The 17364-nt window shown below is 35.5% G+C and overlaps 1 protein-coding gene across 26 annotated transcripts in view; it reads left to right on the top strand.

The window, feature by feature from the left end:
* Mef2c (myocyte enhancer factor 2C) overlaps positions 1-15907 on the top strand; it is a 164656-nt gene extending 148749 nt beyond the window's left edge. For 11 of the 26 annotated variants that reach the window (XM_048800255.1, XM_048800254.1, XM_048800257.1 and 8 more), the window contains 5 exons: positions 1801-1973; positions 3490-3513; positions 4519-4648; positions 5246-5381; positions 11232-15907. In XM_048800255.1, coding sequence (XP_048656212.1) covers positions 1801-1973; positions 3490-3513; positions 4519-4648; positions 5246-5381; positions 11232-11553 — 785 coding nt within the window. In that variant the 3' untranslated portion in view covers positions 11554-15907. The remainder of the gene's footprint in view (positions 1-1800; positions 1974-3489; positions 3514-4518; positions 4649-5245; positions 5382-11231) is intronic. The other 15 variants (XM_048800266.1, XM_048800265.1, XM_015497878.2 and 12 more) reach the window with 4 other exon arrangements.
* The last annotated feature ends 1457 nt before the right edge of the window (positions 15908-17364 follow it).

Below are 17364 nucleotides of genomic sequence, written 5' to 3'. Positions count from 1 at the left end.
ATATATAATCCAATTGACAGATTTAATACTGCAGTTATTTGTTATATGTTCAGCCTGTTCATTCATGCATAAAATGAGACAGGTAAGTGATTTGGATATGAGGAACAAATATGCTATGTGCAATGAGCCTCAAATATACTTTAATTCAAAAAATGTTTCTTCAGATTTCTCCTTTCCCAATTCTTCTTTGTCTCTACCTCATGCCATCACAGTAGGTCTCCAGACTGGTCCACACCACCAGACCTCCCTAATTCTGAGAGAGGCTTGCATTATTCCTCTGCTCTAAAGCTTTGGTGGGTCTCTCTTCCACCATATAAACCCTGGAATTCAAGGTCTCCACAGCCCAACATCCGTGTCCTCAAAGAACCCTCTTTTTTCGTGGGTTCCCTTTTAAACAGATTGCTCACAGTGTCCCCGCCTGTGCTGTTTAACTTTCCTCCCTCAGTCCTTCCTCAGCACTTAGTCACAATTATATTCCTGTGTCCTGCCTTTTTTTGAGGCCCACATCAATCCCTTCCTCTTTCATGAATCTTTATTGGATAACCTCTTCCCTCCTGGGAAATGAATAAAACTTAATCAGAATTACTCTGTGAGCACCTCACGCTAGGCTGCCTTGTCTCAGTCGTGTGTGTTCCTTGGTTTCTGGATTACCACAAAGGAGGCTCAGGGCCTTTCAAAACTGGAGCCCTGTCCTTGCCTCCTTGATGGATAGCAAACAGTGTCTTTGGTCCAGGAGTAATAGATACTTGTGATTTGTGATGATGATAATGTGACAGTGAGGTTTAACTGCCTCCTTTGGAGCCTCAGAAAGCAACTGTCTCCTTTCCTGGTGAGCATCATGCACCAAGTAGTTGGTTTTGTCTTACTCTCCTATCAGGGGCCGTGCAGGAAGCCAGCAGATGACTTTCTAAGTTAGCTCTCATTCCAGCTCAGGTAACATTTCCAGCCAACCTCTGTAGCTCTTCCTGTCACGAACAGTATATTTTGAAATATGAAAAATGGAGGCCTTCAGATACCCACTTATCTATTAGTAGGGAGCTAAACAGAATCCTGAGAGAGTCCTTCTGGTCTTCCTCTGTGTTCTTCCTGCGCCTAGTGAACCAGAACTTGAGTGGAGGCGCCCTCGCTTTATTTCAGCTCCTCAGGAGGAGTTGCTTTTCAAAGATCTGTGTGAGCAGGAAATCCTGGCAAGGCTGCAGGGTTATCACTGCTTAGTGAGGAGGGCACACCAGATGCAGGAAAAGCCATAGGGAGTATTCACTTCCAGAAAAAAGGGGAACTGAAGAGCAAGATGTGTAAGTGGCTTCCCCTCCCCCAGCACATCCTAGAAATTACAGTCTTGCTGCCCTTTCTTCATTTAAGGACACACACATACACAAAATAAAAGCCAAACCGATGAGCTGAAAGAGTGAGTCACGCCAGCCAGGCCTCCACCAAACTAGTCAATTAAAGTGCAGGACCAGTTCTGTGCTTTTCTTAGACCCTGTAGGACTGTCTGACTATCTTCCTGGATTTTTTAAATAGAAAAAAATTATATGCTGATTTCCAAGCCAGTCGATGTATATAAGCTCTTTTCTCATAAAAGGGTTTTAATCTTCATTCAGAGGAATATTAAATAATTAAATGATTGGGTTACTCTTTACACAGAGGCCAAACCAGTCATCCAATGGTTTTTTTTTCCATGTGTGTATCTGTATGTCTTACCATTAGCTTTTATTTTTATTTCACATAGCACAGTCTTTAGAAACATGTTTGAGTCTAGATTTCTATATGAATGCTATCACTGTTTTGTATTAACAGGGAACGGGTATGGTAATCCCCGAAACTCACCAGGTCTGCTGGTCTCACCTGGTAACTTGAACAAGAATATGCAAGCAAAATCTCCTCCCCCCATGAACTTAGGAATGAATAACCGTAAACCAGATCTCCGAGTCCTTATTCCACCTGGCAGCAAGAATACGATGCCATCAGTGGTAATGCAAAACTATATTTTAAATAAATGTTGATGATGTTTTGTATATGTTTTACTGTTTTAGTACTTGTCTAACTTTATGAATTAAGTTCTCTCAAATAATTAACACTGTTATCTAATAGGGTTTTAATGATATTTATAGAACCCTGATTTATTGAGCTGTTACTTCTGGTAACTGGTTGGCATTTGCCCTCTCCATGTTGGAAAGAAAAAGAAAAAAAATCTAGTAAACTTCTCTATAGGACTGCATTCTTCTGGAGCAACATTTTTTTAAGGTTCCCAATTTATAGTTAAAAAATAAATCAAGTTCTAACTTTGGTTAAATCATAACATTCCATAAGCAGAATGATAGATAATGAGGTATTTCATAGCATAGTACTTTTACAATATTTAGTTATTTATATCCTCAAGGTTCTGACAATGAAAAATCCCATAATTCTTAAATGAACTTTTCTTGTTGACTGGCAATTCCTGTCTTAGACATATTGCAGTGTTAATACCTAATGCATTGCATGCCTGTGTACTGTCTCAGTTCATTTTTGCATGTATATTCTTCATGAAAACAACTGTTAGCTCAAAAGCAAACTGTTAAAACCATAGACATTTTGAGAACAAAGGTTATGCTTCATCACAAGAGTTTGTTGGACTTCTAAGGAAAATAAATAAATAGATATGTAATATGAATTTAAATATATATTGTATTCTCAGATCCTGTCATTTTTCTGTCTCATGGATCTGTGTGCCTAAGATGAAGAGCACATTGTGGGTACAAACTCAACAACAAAGAGGCTTATATCAGTGTTCTCCAAAGTATCTAGGCTTAGGAGCAAGAATGTTTAAAGATCCAGTAGAAAATTTTAGATCTTTTCTCTCTCTCTCTCTCTCTCTCTCTCTCTCTCTCTCTCTCTCTCTCTCCTCGGTGGAAAGCTTCAGGGTAAAACAGTCCTGTGAGCTGATTAGTTTATTATGGCACAGTGCAGATTAATTTTGAATATCAACCAAAAAAATCACATAATATTCAACGTTCCCTTTGGAAAAGACTAGGTCTAATAAATAAAACCTCCCACAGGGCTACAGCTAAGCAGTGTGGGCCAGGCATGGCAGGCTCTCTGTCTCAGCAGATTTATTTCAGGTCCCTTAAAACTGATGCTTTCCCAGGGATTCTGTGAGTGGCCTGTCAGGTCTCTCTCTGGCAGCCAGGTGTGGCTTCCTCCTCCTCCAGCAAGTAGGGTTTCAAAGTGCAGTCTTTTTTGTTCGAAACATGGTGGCGATATAATGAACATTGAGACACTGACCTGTACTGAAAACTAGATAGATTGTCTTCACATTTGAGACAAACACCTCATTAAAGGAAACAAAGAATGCCTTTGTAAGGAGTTATCTCTGGAGTCTGGGTTTTAAGTCTGTTTAAACTGTTGTGTCTATCAGAAGATGCTTTTCCTTTTGTTGAAAAGATTTTGCCCAATTATAAATATTTACAGACACTAATTAATAAAACTCCTTTCCCATGCTCTCAGTCTGAGGATGTTGACCTGCTTTTGGTAAGTGATGAGAACACTTCCCTTCAGAAATATCCAGAGCTGCTTTGAGGTAAAGGTGGTAGCTCTGATAAAATATAAACAACCACAATAATAAATCCTAATTAGAATAAGTTTTACTCCATGTATGTATAATATGTCAAAATACACTCTACTGTCATATATATCTAAAAAAGAACAAATAAAAAATTAAAATATAAAATAAAATAGACTTTGAAGCTTAATATAATGTGTTCACATCGATTATAGTAAAGTGCCACTAATTTATAGTACCATTCATAGGTGAAAAGAATGTCTAGTTATTATTATTTTTTTCTGTTTCAACCTCTGTAACTGGAGGCCATATTTTCAGTATATTAAGACTTAAAAATTCCAACACACAAAGTATTTCTTTTGTTATTTAAAACTAAAATTAAAATACTCTTTTTCAAAAAATTTAAGTGCCTTAAGCTTATGCATATCTTTAATCTCCTTGCTATAAGGAGTTAAATATAGGCATTGGCTGCTTTACCACCTAGTTTGAGGGAAGTTTAGAACAATCTGAAGAAAGTGGTCAGAGCACCACCTGCTGGCCAGAATATAACATGAACCTTTACCTGTCTTGTCTCTGTTGTACATAGAGCTGAACATAAAACCTACCATGGTTGATTTTAATTTTTTTTTAATTTGCATTTGAATAAAAACTGAAACAATGGAAGTACAGTATACATATTTCATCAGTTCTCAACATAGTCTGTTTTTACCCATAATAAAGCTATGGTACTTGTTACTAGTTCAGTTGCCTAGGAGATACTGATGTAATGGGTTACTATGGCAACAGCTGGTCTCTTGAAGGATTGTAAATGATAGGGTTGGCAGAGTTCATAGAGACACATGTTAAATGATTAATTTCATGAGCTTTGTATCAAGTTATCTCTTTATGTGCAAAACTAATACTGAAATCTAATATTTTTAACTTTTAAAATTTTTCCATTGGTAATATATATATATATTTTTTTACTTTAAAAGAATCAAAGGATAAATAACTCCCAGTCTGCTCAGTCATTGGCTACCCCAGTGGTTTCCGTAGCAACTCCTACTTTACCAGGACAAGGAATGGGAGGATATCCATCAGCCATTTCAACAACATATGGTACTGGTGAGTAGCTTTGCCATGTTTAAATATTACATTAAATATTTTTATTAAAAAGAAAGATGAAAAAGTTATTATCTTTACCCTACTACAAAGTTCTGTCTAGCACCTGTGGTACCCAGAGCACTGTGCCATTTACTTGTGTTTACTAAGACAAAATGAACATCCACATTTTTTTTTTCTTAAATGACTGAAAGTTTTATTTGCCCAACCTGAATTCCAAATAGAAGAACAGTCAAGGAAATTGAGCTGTTATTTATTTGATGTAATAAAAAGCTCACTTTCTCAGGATTGTTTTAAAAAATTCTAGATCACTAAAATATGTAATTGCTGTTAAACCAGTTGTAGTGTAATGAACTGGAATTTCAGACTACACTACTTCAAGGCTTTCATGGAATACTTATTTTTGGTGAAAAATATATTCTTGTTAAGTGACAATTATCCTTGATGTTTTGTCTCCCTCTCTCAGATCAAAAAATTTGATCAAAGTCAAGAATATTTAGAAATTGAAAATCTTTAATTTTATTTACCATTTGCTAATTTTCAAATTAAATATTCTCTCTCTCTCTCTCTCTCTCTCTCTCTCTCTCTCTCTCTCTCTAGAGTATTCTCTGAGTAGTGCAGATCTGTCATCTCTGTCTGGGTTTAACACTGCCAGTGCTCTTCATCTTGGTTCAGTAACTGGCTGGCAACAGCAACACCTACATAACATGCCACCATCCGCCCTCAGTCAGTTGGGGTAAGCAATATCATTTCTTTCATAATATAACTCTAGAATCTGTGTTTAAATGACAAGCGCGATCTTTAAATGTATGTTTTCATGTCCCATTAGAGAGTGTAAAATTCTACTTTGTAGAAATATAAAAGTAATTTTCAGACTAATAACTCTCAAGGAGCGTAAATATTATATCCCTTATGCTTTAAGAAGATGGGGAGCTCTGTAATGAGATAAATTATGTCCTTATTGTTTTAGGCTATTTCTGTTTCCACTTCTATCAGTGATGGAATTTTTATTTAATTGAGTCTCCATACAGTTATTGAGGGAAGTTTGAAGGCATATATAGTTGAGTTCTTGGAGTTTTTGAGACATTTGCGATTCTTTTTCATTGAACATAAACCACATAGTTTATGCTAATGTGAACCTGACATTCATAGGATCAACTATTCAGTTAACATATAAGTTTCATATATTTATACTCATAGAACACTGTGTATTTATAGATATTTTATTTAAAATATATGTATGGATACTAAAAACATACAATACTAATTAGAAATGAGGGTATAAAAAATTTCTGGTCTTTTCTGGTCAAAGATGTGTCTTTCTGCCCCCTTGTGGTAATATTGAGATATATGTCTTTATCATAGAAATGACTTGTCATTTACCTATGGAAGCATTCAAAACTTAAAAAAGCCCTAAAGTCACAATTCACAGTACTTATTATAAAACAAAAGATTTCAAAACTAAAATATCAACTGAGCAACAGACTTAAAATCTAACTCTAAAATGGCAGTGAATCTTCAAAAGGAAATGGTAGGAGGAAGATATAAAATAATTAAAGTTGAATTTTTATATTGTAGAAACTTTCTACATGCCTAGCTCACTTTTGCTTTTCTTGTGAGCCATTTGGTTATAGTTACCTATAGTTAACTAGATATGGAAGTGAGAATAAACCATTGATTAGAATAAAAGTCACTAGTTTATATTATACAACTTCACTTATCTTACCTTGCTCACCCCCCTCATTAGCTTTCATGTAGTGCTGATGTTACACAAATAGTGATCCAATGATGGAGTCATCCATCTCACTAATCACTGTCATTGAAAATCTAGCCTTCCATGTAAATAATAAAGTGCTACTCTACTAACTAGAAATATCATTAAAGATGAAGCTGTATTAAATATGATCAGCAACAGAGTTTCTCTTTGTAAGACATCTAAATTTTCTCTCAAATACTATCTGAATAGACATTAATTGCAGTAACTTTTTCAGGTAATTATCACTAAGTACCTAATACCATCCAGGCAGTTTTATAATGTGTATGGGTATCAGGCCCAGCTGCACATATCTGTAATCTTAACTACACAGGAGGCTGAGAAATGAGGATTGCAAGTCTGAGGACAGCCTGGGCAACATAGCAAGACCCTATATCAAATTTTTTTTAAAAAAATTATAAGGGTTGGAGATATAGCTCAGTGGTAGTACACTCCTGGGTTCAACCCCAATACCAAAAAATAAATTAATTAAACTATACAAGTGGCATTGTACTTTCATGGCTTAGCATTGAGTCCAGTGTGCAAGCTTATTGTCAATACTAAGGGGAATTGTTTATTTCTCATTTTCACAAAACTTATCCGTTATGGTACTAGATTTCCCTAGAAATGGCCAATGTCAAAAACCATTTAATATTATCTGATGTGCCTTTCTCTTGTTTTTCAATAACATCTGATATTATGCCTTTTAACTTACGAACAGATATTTATTCACATATTTTAACTATACTGCAATTTTAAAGCTCTCTTCTATTACCTGAGGAGAATCTAATTCATCGTTGATTCTAGTAGAAGAATTTATTCAGTTCGAGTTTTCTTTCAACACTGATCTGCATTGTGCATAATTTGACCCTGATTTTAGTCTAGGAGTTTTAATTTCATTTCCCTTATACCTCACATCAGTAGAATGACCCTTAAATTCCTTCCCTTGCTGGCCCTTCTCTCTTATGCAGACACACTTTCTCACACTTCTCTCTCACACACAAACCTGCATAATAGCTTTTTGAAAGTGAGTTCCTTCAAGGACTATCCCTTATTCACACAATTAAGTGTTAAGCTATTTTTTATTTATTTTTATTTTGGGTGCTGGGGATTTAACCCAGGTGTACTCTACTACTAAGCTAATTCCACCGCCCTTTTTAATTTTTTTTTTTTTAATTTTGAGACAGGGTCTTGCTAAGTTGCTTATAGGGCCTAAATTGCTAGGCTGACCTTGAACTTGCAATTCTCCTACCACAGCCTCCAGAGTTACAGGGTTTACAAGTATGCACCACCATGCCAGACTACACTAGTTTTTAGAAAACTGCAAGTTGCAATATTTTTGTGAATAAATTACATGATCTGCCTTAATTCTTTACAGTATAAATCAATGAAGAGTTGATGTGTTTTCAGTCCAAGTAGTCTCTTAAACTTGTGTTTGGGCCTCCTTCTTTTGGGTAAATAGGGTGTTCCAAGAAAAGAATGAAAAAGATTTTTACATCTACCAAAGTAGATATTCCTAGCAACCCAAGATGAGTACAATAATTCTTTATCAAAACTTCCAAAGTATAGTAGAGCTCTTTATATTTTATCAGTAGAAAAGAGCTCTTTGGTCTTAAGCTTGTAACTTCAAAGATATATTTGTAAAAAAATATCTAGTATCTGATTTTCTATTACAAAGTTACATAAGCATCAAAAATTTATTTTACATAGGATAAGACATATCTGTCAGAGATGCTTGCCATATTTGAGAAAATGACCCTCAAGTTTTTTGTTCTCAACTACCACCTCAAAAAACAGGCAGCCTAGGGGCTGGGGCTGTAGCTCAATGGTAAAGCACTTGCCTAGCACATGTGAGGCCCTAGGTTTGACCCTCAGCACCACATAAAAATAAATAAATAGAACAAAGGTATTGTGAGGAAAAAATGCTTAAAAGTATGTGGGGGAGGGCAACCTGTTTCCTGGAACCTTTTCCACACATTGACTTCATTGATGTTGGTGTTCAGTACATACTGAGGGCGATAACTTTGAGTAGAGACAACTCTTCAAAGGTTAGGTTAATTATACTATGATTGTCTAAATTCCAGGGGGTAAGAGTATAAAATTTAAATAAAGCTATCACTCATTTGATTTCTGAACAATTTAGGGGAAGGATAGGTGTTCTCCAATTCAAAGGCATCCATACTAGGTAGAAACGTTCACAGGCAACTGTGAAGGTACACAGCCAACTTAAGTGTCTGATCTCTCTCTCCTCACCACCCTCTTCAGCCCCCAACCACACATATGAAATATTTCACAATTATCCGTGTTTACATTTTGTTCTCAAGAACAAGTAGGCCTACACATTTACATCTGAATGTATCACATAGACAATTAAGTGATTTTAATGCTGCCTTTTCTTTTCAAGAAAATACTTCTTTAATAACAGAGACTAGGCATTCTGTTTTGTCTCTTTAATACAGTATAATGAAACTTAGTCTGAGATAGCCATTACCTTTCATGATATAGAGTTAGTCCCTAAAACTACTCAGCTTGTGTATACTTTCAGTGTCAAGTGAAATGCCACCAAAAGATAAACAGGTTGTTCTGTTTATGGGAAAAGATCATCAATAACTGTTCCATCTTTTATGGAAGAGAGATGCAGCTCAACTATACACACCAGTTGGCTTTAGGAGACAAATCAAATAAGTAGAGAATGCAGCTTCCAAAAACTGTCATTATTATTATGTTATATATAATATTTTTTACAATATTATCTAAATTAACTACTTAATACTGGTCCAACTCACCAAAATTTTAAATTTTGCCATGTTACCTTGCCTGGGAAGACACAATATAAATGTCAAAGGACAAACAAAAGTATTTTGATATGCAGCATTATTTTCAGGATCTTAATTGACTTTCATTATTAAACAGTTATATGATCCATAGTAAAATCACTTAATTAAATGTTAGCAAAATAGTCTTTCTTACCCAGAACCAGGAAAATTGTTTCTTCCAAAAATCAATGGATGATTTTTCTCTAACATCAAAATGAATCATTAAGTAACTTTAAACCAAGAAACAATAGTCCACCATTATAAATCTTTTTGGAATACAAGTGTTCATTTCCTCCCCCATCTTAATATCGTCTTAATTCAGATTATTTAATTAAAATTCAGAGAAAATTAGTAAACTAATATAGACTATAAAATAATAAAGTAGAAATAAATAGCTCTAAGTATAAATAAAGTAGAATCTTGATATAAGAGCTAAGATTGCTTTGATTTGATAAGATCAGAAAATCAGAGAAAGAAAGGCTTGTTAAAGAAGCAAATAATTCTCCATATTATTCTCTACATTAGCTCATCTATTAATAAGAGAAGAAAAGTAATTCTTTGCCAGTAGGTGGTGCTTTCGTATAAAACATCACTCAAAGATAAACTCGTTTCTGACTAATTTTATTTCTTTATGTATCTTGAGCCTATATGGCATCTCCCAAAAGCCAGCCCTAAGTCACTCCACTGTTTTCTCTGAAATACATACCCATTCTCTCAGTGCTCGTAATGGCACTGTTAATGCCATCCAATTCTCTCCACTGGAAAGCAGCATAATTACATACATTACTAGGTAGGCTTGCTTTCCTTTGTTTAAAATGGGTGTGTCTGTATAGATAATTCTGTACTGTGACTCTTCCTCAGTAAAAGAGATTACTGTACTCTTTTAACAATATGGTCAAGTAATGCTGACTCTGGCCATGGAAGTCAGTGCAATCAGAATGTAAGAACAATAAACGCATCTCAGAATTGATGCTGGCGATGTAACCACAGTTTATCCTGATCAAACTCATTGTGATAGCTAATCTACACTTAAGGGCTTAACGTTTTTCTCTCTAGAATTCTAAGTATTTAAATTCTCTCGTATTTTGGAAGAAGGGAAAATTATACTCTCTGGGAATAAGTGAGGATTAAGTATCATAAACACGGTAAAATCACATTACATCCTTCTTTGCAACAATCTTTCCTTAAGCAACACCAGACTCATCAATTAAGGCCAATCATAAATAAAAGGAACAGTAACCTAAGTATGCCATCAGAGAGCGACTGTCAGTAGTCAAGTTGAGGGCATTGTGGAAAATGGTATTATCATACCATGTAACTGAAAGGATGAAGAACGTCTAATTATTTATCAATTTTAGTGCAGTAGAAAGTCCATTTTTAAGCCAATATTTGAAATTTCTGCGGATAATTTTCAGTCTCCTTCCTCCTTCCTCTTTCCCTACTTTGAGGCTTGTCCTGAGTTATAGGTATTGTGTAGCATTTAATGGGTTCTATTCACCTGAAATTTGAACTCTCTTGACTTTGGCTGAAGATTGTGTAACTCCATTTAATATGTGCTTATTTGTTGGAAGGAAATGTTTATATTGATCACAAGGTTTTCACAATAATTTTCAAACAGATTTTAGTAAATCAAGAAAGTCTAATGCAAAGATAAACATGGTCTCTAAAGCCTTAGAAAATTAAAATTTGGAATTAGTGGAGGGAGAAATCCCATGGACACAGAATGTTTTTTCCATGGTGTTCTTAAGCCCTTCTGAAACAGCAACCTCTAAGTTTAGGGAGACTGTCAGAAACTAGAGAAGTGACTCATGAAGCCTGGCCCAGCTAGTACTTTGAATCGACAAAGACATCCTGCGTCACTGTCAGACAGTGATGCCCGAAGTGCTTCACCGCACTCCTCACTCTGGGCATGCTCTGGTGTCTGAGGGAGACTTTAAGCTGATGTGTTATGTAATTGTGAGTTCCTGGGGCCTCCAGGCCTCCTCCATCTGTAACTGGGTTTCCTTTCCTCCTACAGAGCTTGCACTAGCACTCATTTATCTCAGAGTTCAAATCTCTCCCTGCCTTCTACTCAAAGCCTCAACATCAAGTCAGAACCTGTTTCTCCTCCTAGAGACCGTACCACCACCCCTTCGAGATACCCACAACACACGCGCCACGAGGCGGGGAGATCTCCTGTTGACAGCTTGAGCAGCTGTAGCAGTTCCTACGACGGGAGCGACCGAGAGGATCACCGGAATGAATTCCACTCCCCCATTGGACTCACCAGACCTTCGCCGGACGAAAGGGAAAGTCCCTCAGTCAAGCGCATGCGACTCTCTGAAGGATGGGCAACATGATCACATTATTACTTAATAGTTTTTTTTTTTTTTCTTGCAGTGTGTGTGTGTGCTATACCTTAATGGGGAAGGGGGGTCGATATGCATTATATGTGCCGTGTGTGGAAAAAAAAAAGTCAGGTACTCTGTTTTGTAAAAGTACTTTTAAATTGCCTCAGTGATACAGTATAAAGATAAACAGAAATGCTGAGATAAGCTTAGCACTTGAGTTGTACAACAGAACACTTGTACAAAATAGATTTTAAGGCTAATTTCTTTTCACTGTTGTGCTCCTTTGCAAAATGTATGTTACAATAGATAGTGTCATGTTGCAGGTTCAACGTTATTTACATGTAAATAGACAAGGAAACATTTGCCAAAAGCGGCAGATCTTTACTGAAAAAGAGAGCAGCTGTTATGCAACATATAGAAAAATGTATAGAAGTTTGGATGGACCCGGCAATGGGTGGCCACTGGCAAATATTAGGAACATGTCTGGTCACCTAACATCCCAAGCACGCTCACAAACCTGCAGGTATATCATTGGCGTATGGCACTCATTAAAAAGGATCAAAGACCATTAAAAGAGGACCATACCTATTTTTTAAAAAAAAGTGGAGTTTGAGAGCTAACGTATTTAATTAAATAAATAAATAAATCTGGGTCTGCATCTCTTATTAAATAAAAATATAAAAATATGTACATTACATTTTGCTTATTTTCATATAAAAGGTAAGACAGAGTTTGCAAAGCATTTGTGGCTTTTTGTAGTTTACTTAAGCCAAAATGTGTTTTTTTCCCCTTGATAGCTTCGCTGATATTTTAAACAGTCCTGTAAAAAACCAAAAAGGACTTTTTGTATAGAAAGCACTACCCTAAGCCATGAGGAACTCCATGCTTTGCTAACCAAGATAACTGTTTTCTCTTTGTAGAAGTTTTGTTTTTGAAATGTGTATTTCTAATTATATAAAATATTAAGAATCTTTTAAAAAATCTGTGAAATTAACATGCTTGTGTATAGCTTTCTAATATATATAATATTATGGTAATAGCAGAAGTTTTGTTATCTTAATAGCGGGAGGGGGGTATATTTGTGCAGTTGCACATTTGAGTAACTATTTTCTTTCTGATTTCTTTTACTCTGCATACATTTTATAAGTTCAAGGTCAGCTGTCAAAAGGATAACCTGTGGGGTTAGAACATATCACATTGCAACACTCTAAATTGTTTTTAATACATTAACAATCTATTGGGTCAACTGACATCCATTGTATATACTAATTAGTTTCTTTCATGCTGTTTTTGTTTTTTGCATTTTTATCAAATGCAGGGCCCCTTTCTGATCTCACCATTTCACCATGCATCTTGGAATTCAGTAAGTGCATATCCTAACTTGCCCATATCCTAAAGTATATGGTTGGTTTTCAGCCTAGAATTTGATATGTGTCTTAGAAATATGCCCAGAATAGAGAAGCTGTGTTGGGGCACATGTCCTGCAAATACAGCCCCAGAAACAAGTGAAATGGAGTTTACTTGGTGAATGAGTTATAAATTCCCACAGAAGAAAAATGTGAAAGCCTGGGTGCTAGACAAGAAGGAAGCAGGTAAAGGGATAGTTGCTTTGTCACCCATTTTTAATTATTTTAACTGACCCTTAACAATCTTGTCAGCAATATAGGACTGTTGAACAATCCCGGTGTGTCAGGACCCCCAAATGTCACTTCTGCATAAAGCATGTATGTCATCTATTTTTTCTTCAATAAAGAGATTTAATAGCCATTTCAAGAAATCCCATTAAAGATCTTATGTCCCTTTTTTTAATTTTCAAGAAAATATAACTCTTGTCTAATATTCATCTATAAGGGATTAATTTCAGACCCTTCAAAAAGTGAGTGCCATAAAAAAGTCAATATATATTGTTTAAAAGATATTTCAGTCCAGGAATGATTACCTTCTCTTGGAATGTGAAGATCTGTCGATTCATCTCCAATCATTTACATTGACATACACAGCAAAGAAGATATAGACAGTAATATCAGCACTGCTATATCATGTGTAGGACATTTCTTACCTATTTTTTTTTTCTCTTACTTGCATAGTTGTTATGTGTTTCTGATTGTAAAAGGCTGCCGCTGGGTGGCAGAAGCCAAGAGACCTTATTAACGAGGCTATATTTTTCTTAACTTGATCTGCAGTCCATAATTAGACCACAATGCACCTTTGGTTGTATCCAAATAGGATGCTAGCCTGCCTTGTACTAATGTTTTGTATACTAAAAACAAAAAAAAAAAAAATCAATCATTTCATAATATCCCACTAAAGGTATCCATGGAACATAGGGAAAAAAACAAAATCAACCCTGAAAATATACATACTCGTGTATGCACATGGACATACACAAACATACAGGGGAAAGAGTAAGAAAATCATTTTCCTCACCATAGACTTGATCCCATCCTTATAACTTACCCTTATAACTTGATGTGTACTAAATATGCAAACATATCACAAATGTTCTTTGTCATTTCAAAACACTTCATCTATCAATATCAGTAGAATCTTACAAGTGGGTGGGGAGGGGTCATTATATGAAAATATGAAGAAATAGCCATATTAATTTTTTACCTGCAATTTGCCTCAGCAACAAAGAAAACGTGAATTTCTAACGCTGAAGATAAAGTAAGCTAAAGTACTAGCAGAAGCCTTGGCTATTTATAGCAGTTCTGACAATAGTTTTATAAGAACATGAAAAGAACAGAATCACTCAAAAATGGATGCCAGTCATCTCTTGTTCCCACTATTGAATTCATATAAAGTGGTAGCAAGATAGCGAAGGGATAATCTGAAAATTTTTTAAAGATGATTTAATGAGAAGAAGCACAATTTTGATTGTGAGCGTCACTTTCTGTAAACAATCACTGTCTATATTTACCCTTATGCCTTTTCTGTAATTTACCATTTATTGTATTTGCAAAGTTAGTATGGTTTTTATCACAGTAAATCCTTTGTATCCAGGAGTTTAGGGCAGCGCCCTGAGAAAGTATTACTTTACATTACCGTCCTAGAGCAACATTTTAGACAACATTCTTCATTGCAAGTGCAAGCAAAAGACCATAAGTGGCATTTTACACAGCTTCAAGTATTGTTATACCTAATCCTATCTTAAAAGATTTTTTTGGTAATATTGAGCTTAAAAATTGGAAACAGCGATGCAGTATTCACAAGCTGCACAACCTGTATACTGTATGCATTGGTGTGTGGAGGCTGTTCATTTCAATCTTTTTAAAAACTGCTTTTTAGTAAAATGGCTTATTTTTCCCAGAGATGGAATTTAACATTTTGTAATGATGAATAGGAAAATACCTGTCATCCTTAGATCATTTAAAGGTTAACTAAAATGAGCATTTAAAAAAAATCCCAATACACTTTTGAAAAGAATGTCTGCCCTCTCACACTTCTACATATTTATTTTCTTACATACCTATCTTTTAATTTAGAGAGAGCATTTTTGCCCCTTTATCCCTTTTGGTTTGTTTTTTCGGAGAGTAAATGCTTTGTATTTCTTTCTTTAAAAAAGAAATTTTTTTAAAGAAGAAGCCACTTGAACCCTCAATAAAGGCTGTTGCCTAAGCATGGCATACTTCATCTGTTCTCGTTTGTGCCATCTGCTGTGATGTCGTCCCTTGTATGGCGTTAATTTCCTGCCACTACAGATCTTTTGAAGATTGCTGGAATTCTGGTGTCTGTTAGAATGCTTCAGACTACAGATGTAATTACAGGCTTTTCTTAATATGTTTTAACCAAAGATGTGGAGCAATCCAAGCCACATATCTTCTACATTAAATTTGTCCATTTTGGTTATTTTCATAATCGGGTATTGCATTTCGCCTTCCCTGTTCATACCTCAGATTGATTCATACCTCAGTTTTATTCAGAGAGGTCAGCTAAGTAATGGATTCTGTTGTGGTTTGCAAGCAGCATTGGTGTACTCTTAGAGCAAATAGACCTGGGTCACTGTAGGCATAGGACTTGGATTGCTTCAGATGGTTTGCTGTATCATTTTTCTTCTTTTTCTTTTTCTGGGGACTTGTTTCCATTAAATGACAGTAATTAAAAATAGCTTGTAAATGAGGGCATACAAGCATTTGCAACAAATATTCAAATAGAGGCTCACAGCGGCATAAGCTGGACTTTGTCGCCACTAGATGACAAGATGTTATAACTAAGTTAAACCACATCTGTGTATCTCAAGGGACTTAATTCAGCTGTCTGTAGTGAATTAAAGTGGGAAATTTTCAAAAGTTTCTCCTGCTGGAAATAAGGTATAATTTGTATTTTGCAGACAATTCAGTAAAGTTACTGGCTTTCTTAGTGATGCAGTGTCTGTGGTGCATTTTTTTAATTAATGTTTTGCTGTTTAAATTTATTCTACTTTATTGTGTATTTTTTAAAAAGAGCAGCATATTCCCCAAGCATAAATGAGCTTTCTCAGTTTTCAACTCAAAATTTATGAAAAGATGGATACGTGTGTCTGTGTGAGGGGGATGTGAACAGGATTACAGTTCTTAGGGTAATGTGGTATTTCACCAGTGTAGGAAGCTTAAGTTTCTTATTGAGTGGTTCAGTCTCTTTTTCAAAACAGTTTTCCATGAAGATCTCTGATAACCTTCTAAATGCATAGAATTTTCCAAAGATCATTAGGAAAGAAGTTACCATGAGATAATTAACTAAAATATATAGAAAATATTTTCAGAAGATTTATTTTTTTTCATCAGAATAGGTTATTGACCAAAAAAATAAAAACAAGTTGAAAACACAGGCTCATATCTAAATATTTGAGTAAATTCATACATGTTTAAAAACTACAAAATATGCCCATTGCCAAAATTTAATTATAATTCCTAAAAGGACTGTCCTTTTAAAAGAACAATATTAAGATAAATTAAGTGAATTTGGAAACTGAAAAGAAAAACAAGAAGGTACTGCTAGCCAACTGGAGAAGTTGGACTTTTGCATTAGCAGTGATTCCTGCTCTGAAAAACAAGGAACTCAGCTCAGGGAATGTTGCATGTGGTTTCAAAATAACAGTGGTTTTTGCTTTGTTCTCTTTATACATTTTTGGAAAACATTTATTAAGCAATAATTATATGTAGTTCATGGTAAATTCCAGGAGGAATGAAGATGTAGTTCTTGCTTTTAGGAAACTTATTAACTAATGGGACATAGAAAGTGTTCTCAGAAAAGTCAACAAAGTGCTATGAGGGAAGAAGCACTTTAGGAGCCATTAGTGTGAGGTAGAACAGAGGCTCAGAGTGTGGACACCTCCTCATCTATCCAGCAGAGGCAGCCTTTCACTTGTTTTTGAAGGGTAAACAAGATTAAACAGGCCAGGAAGGATGACTTTGTGTTCATGTGACCCCTGTGGTTGTCACATGGGCCTGTCCTGTGTTTAGTATTCTGCTCTCACCATCCTTAAAGTCATGTATGTGTGTCCCACCCCCTTACCCCCAAGTACTGGGGATTGAACCCAGAGCCCCACACGTGCTAGACAGATACTCTACCACTGAGTTACATCCCCAGCCCTCTATCCTGACATACTGGTTTTTTTTATCATGAGCTTATGTTTTGTAGGTAAATTCCAGTGGGACAATGGAGCATGTGCACTAGCAGAGGAGATAAAAAGAAAAGATAAAAAGTTTTGTATTTTAATATCTTTAACAGAAGGTACCTTTTCCTACTTTCCAACAAGACCCTGACATATTCAACAAGGGCTCCACAATTATGATTCCAGCCCTGGGTGAGGGCTTTCTGCGAAGAAGAAATAGCAAATAA

Source organism: Marmota marmota, unplaced genomic scaffold (genome assembly GCF_001458135.2).
Source record: "Marmota marmota marmota unplaced genomic scaffold, marMar, whole genome shotgun sequence".
NCBI lineage: Eukaryota > Metazoa > Chordata > Mammalia > Rodentia > Sciuridae > Marmota > Marmota marmota.
The sequence above is the reverse complement of the archived record's forward strand: the minus strand, read 5'-3'. Positions and strand labels throughout refer to the sequence as shown.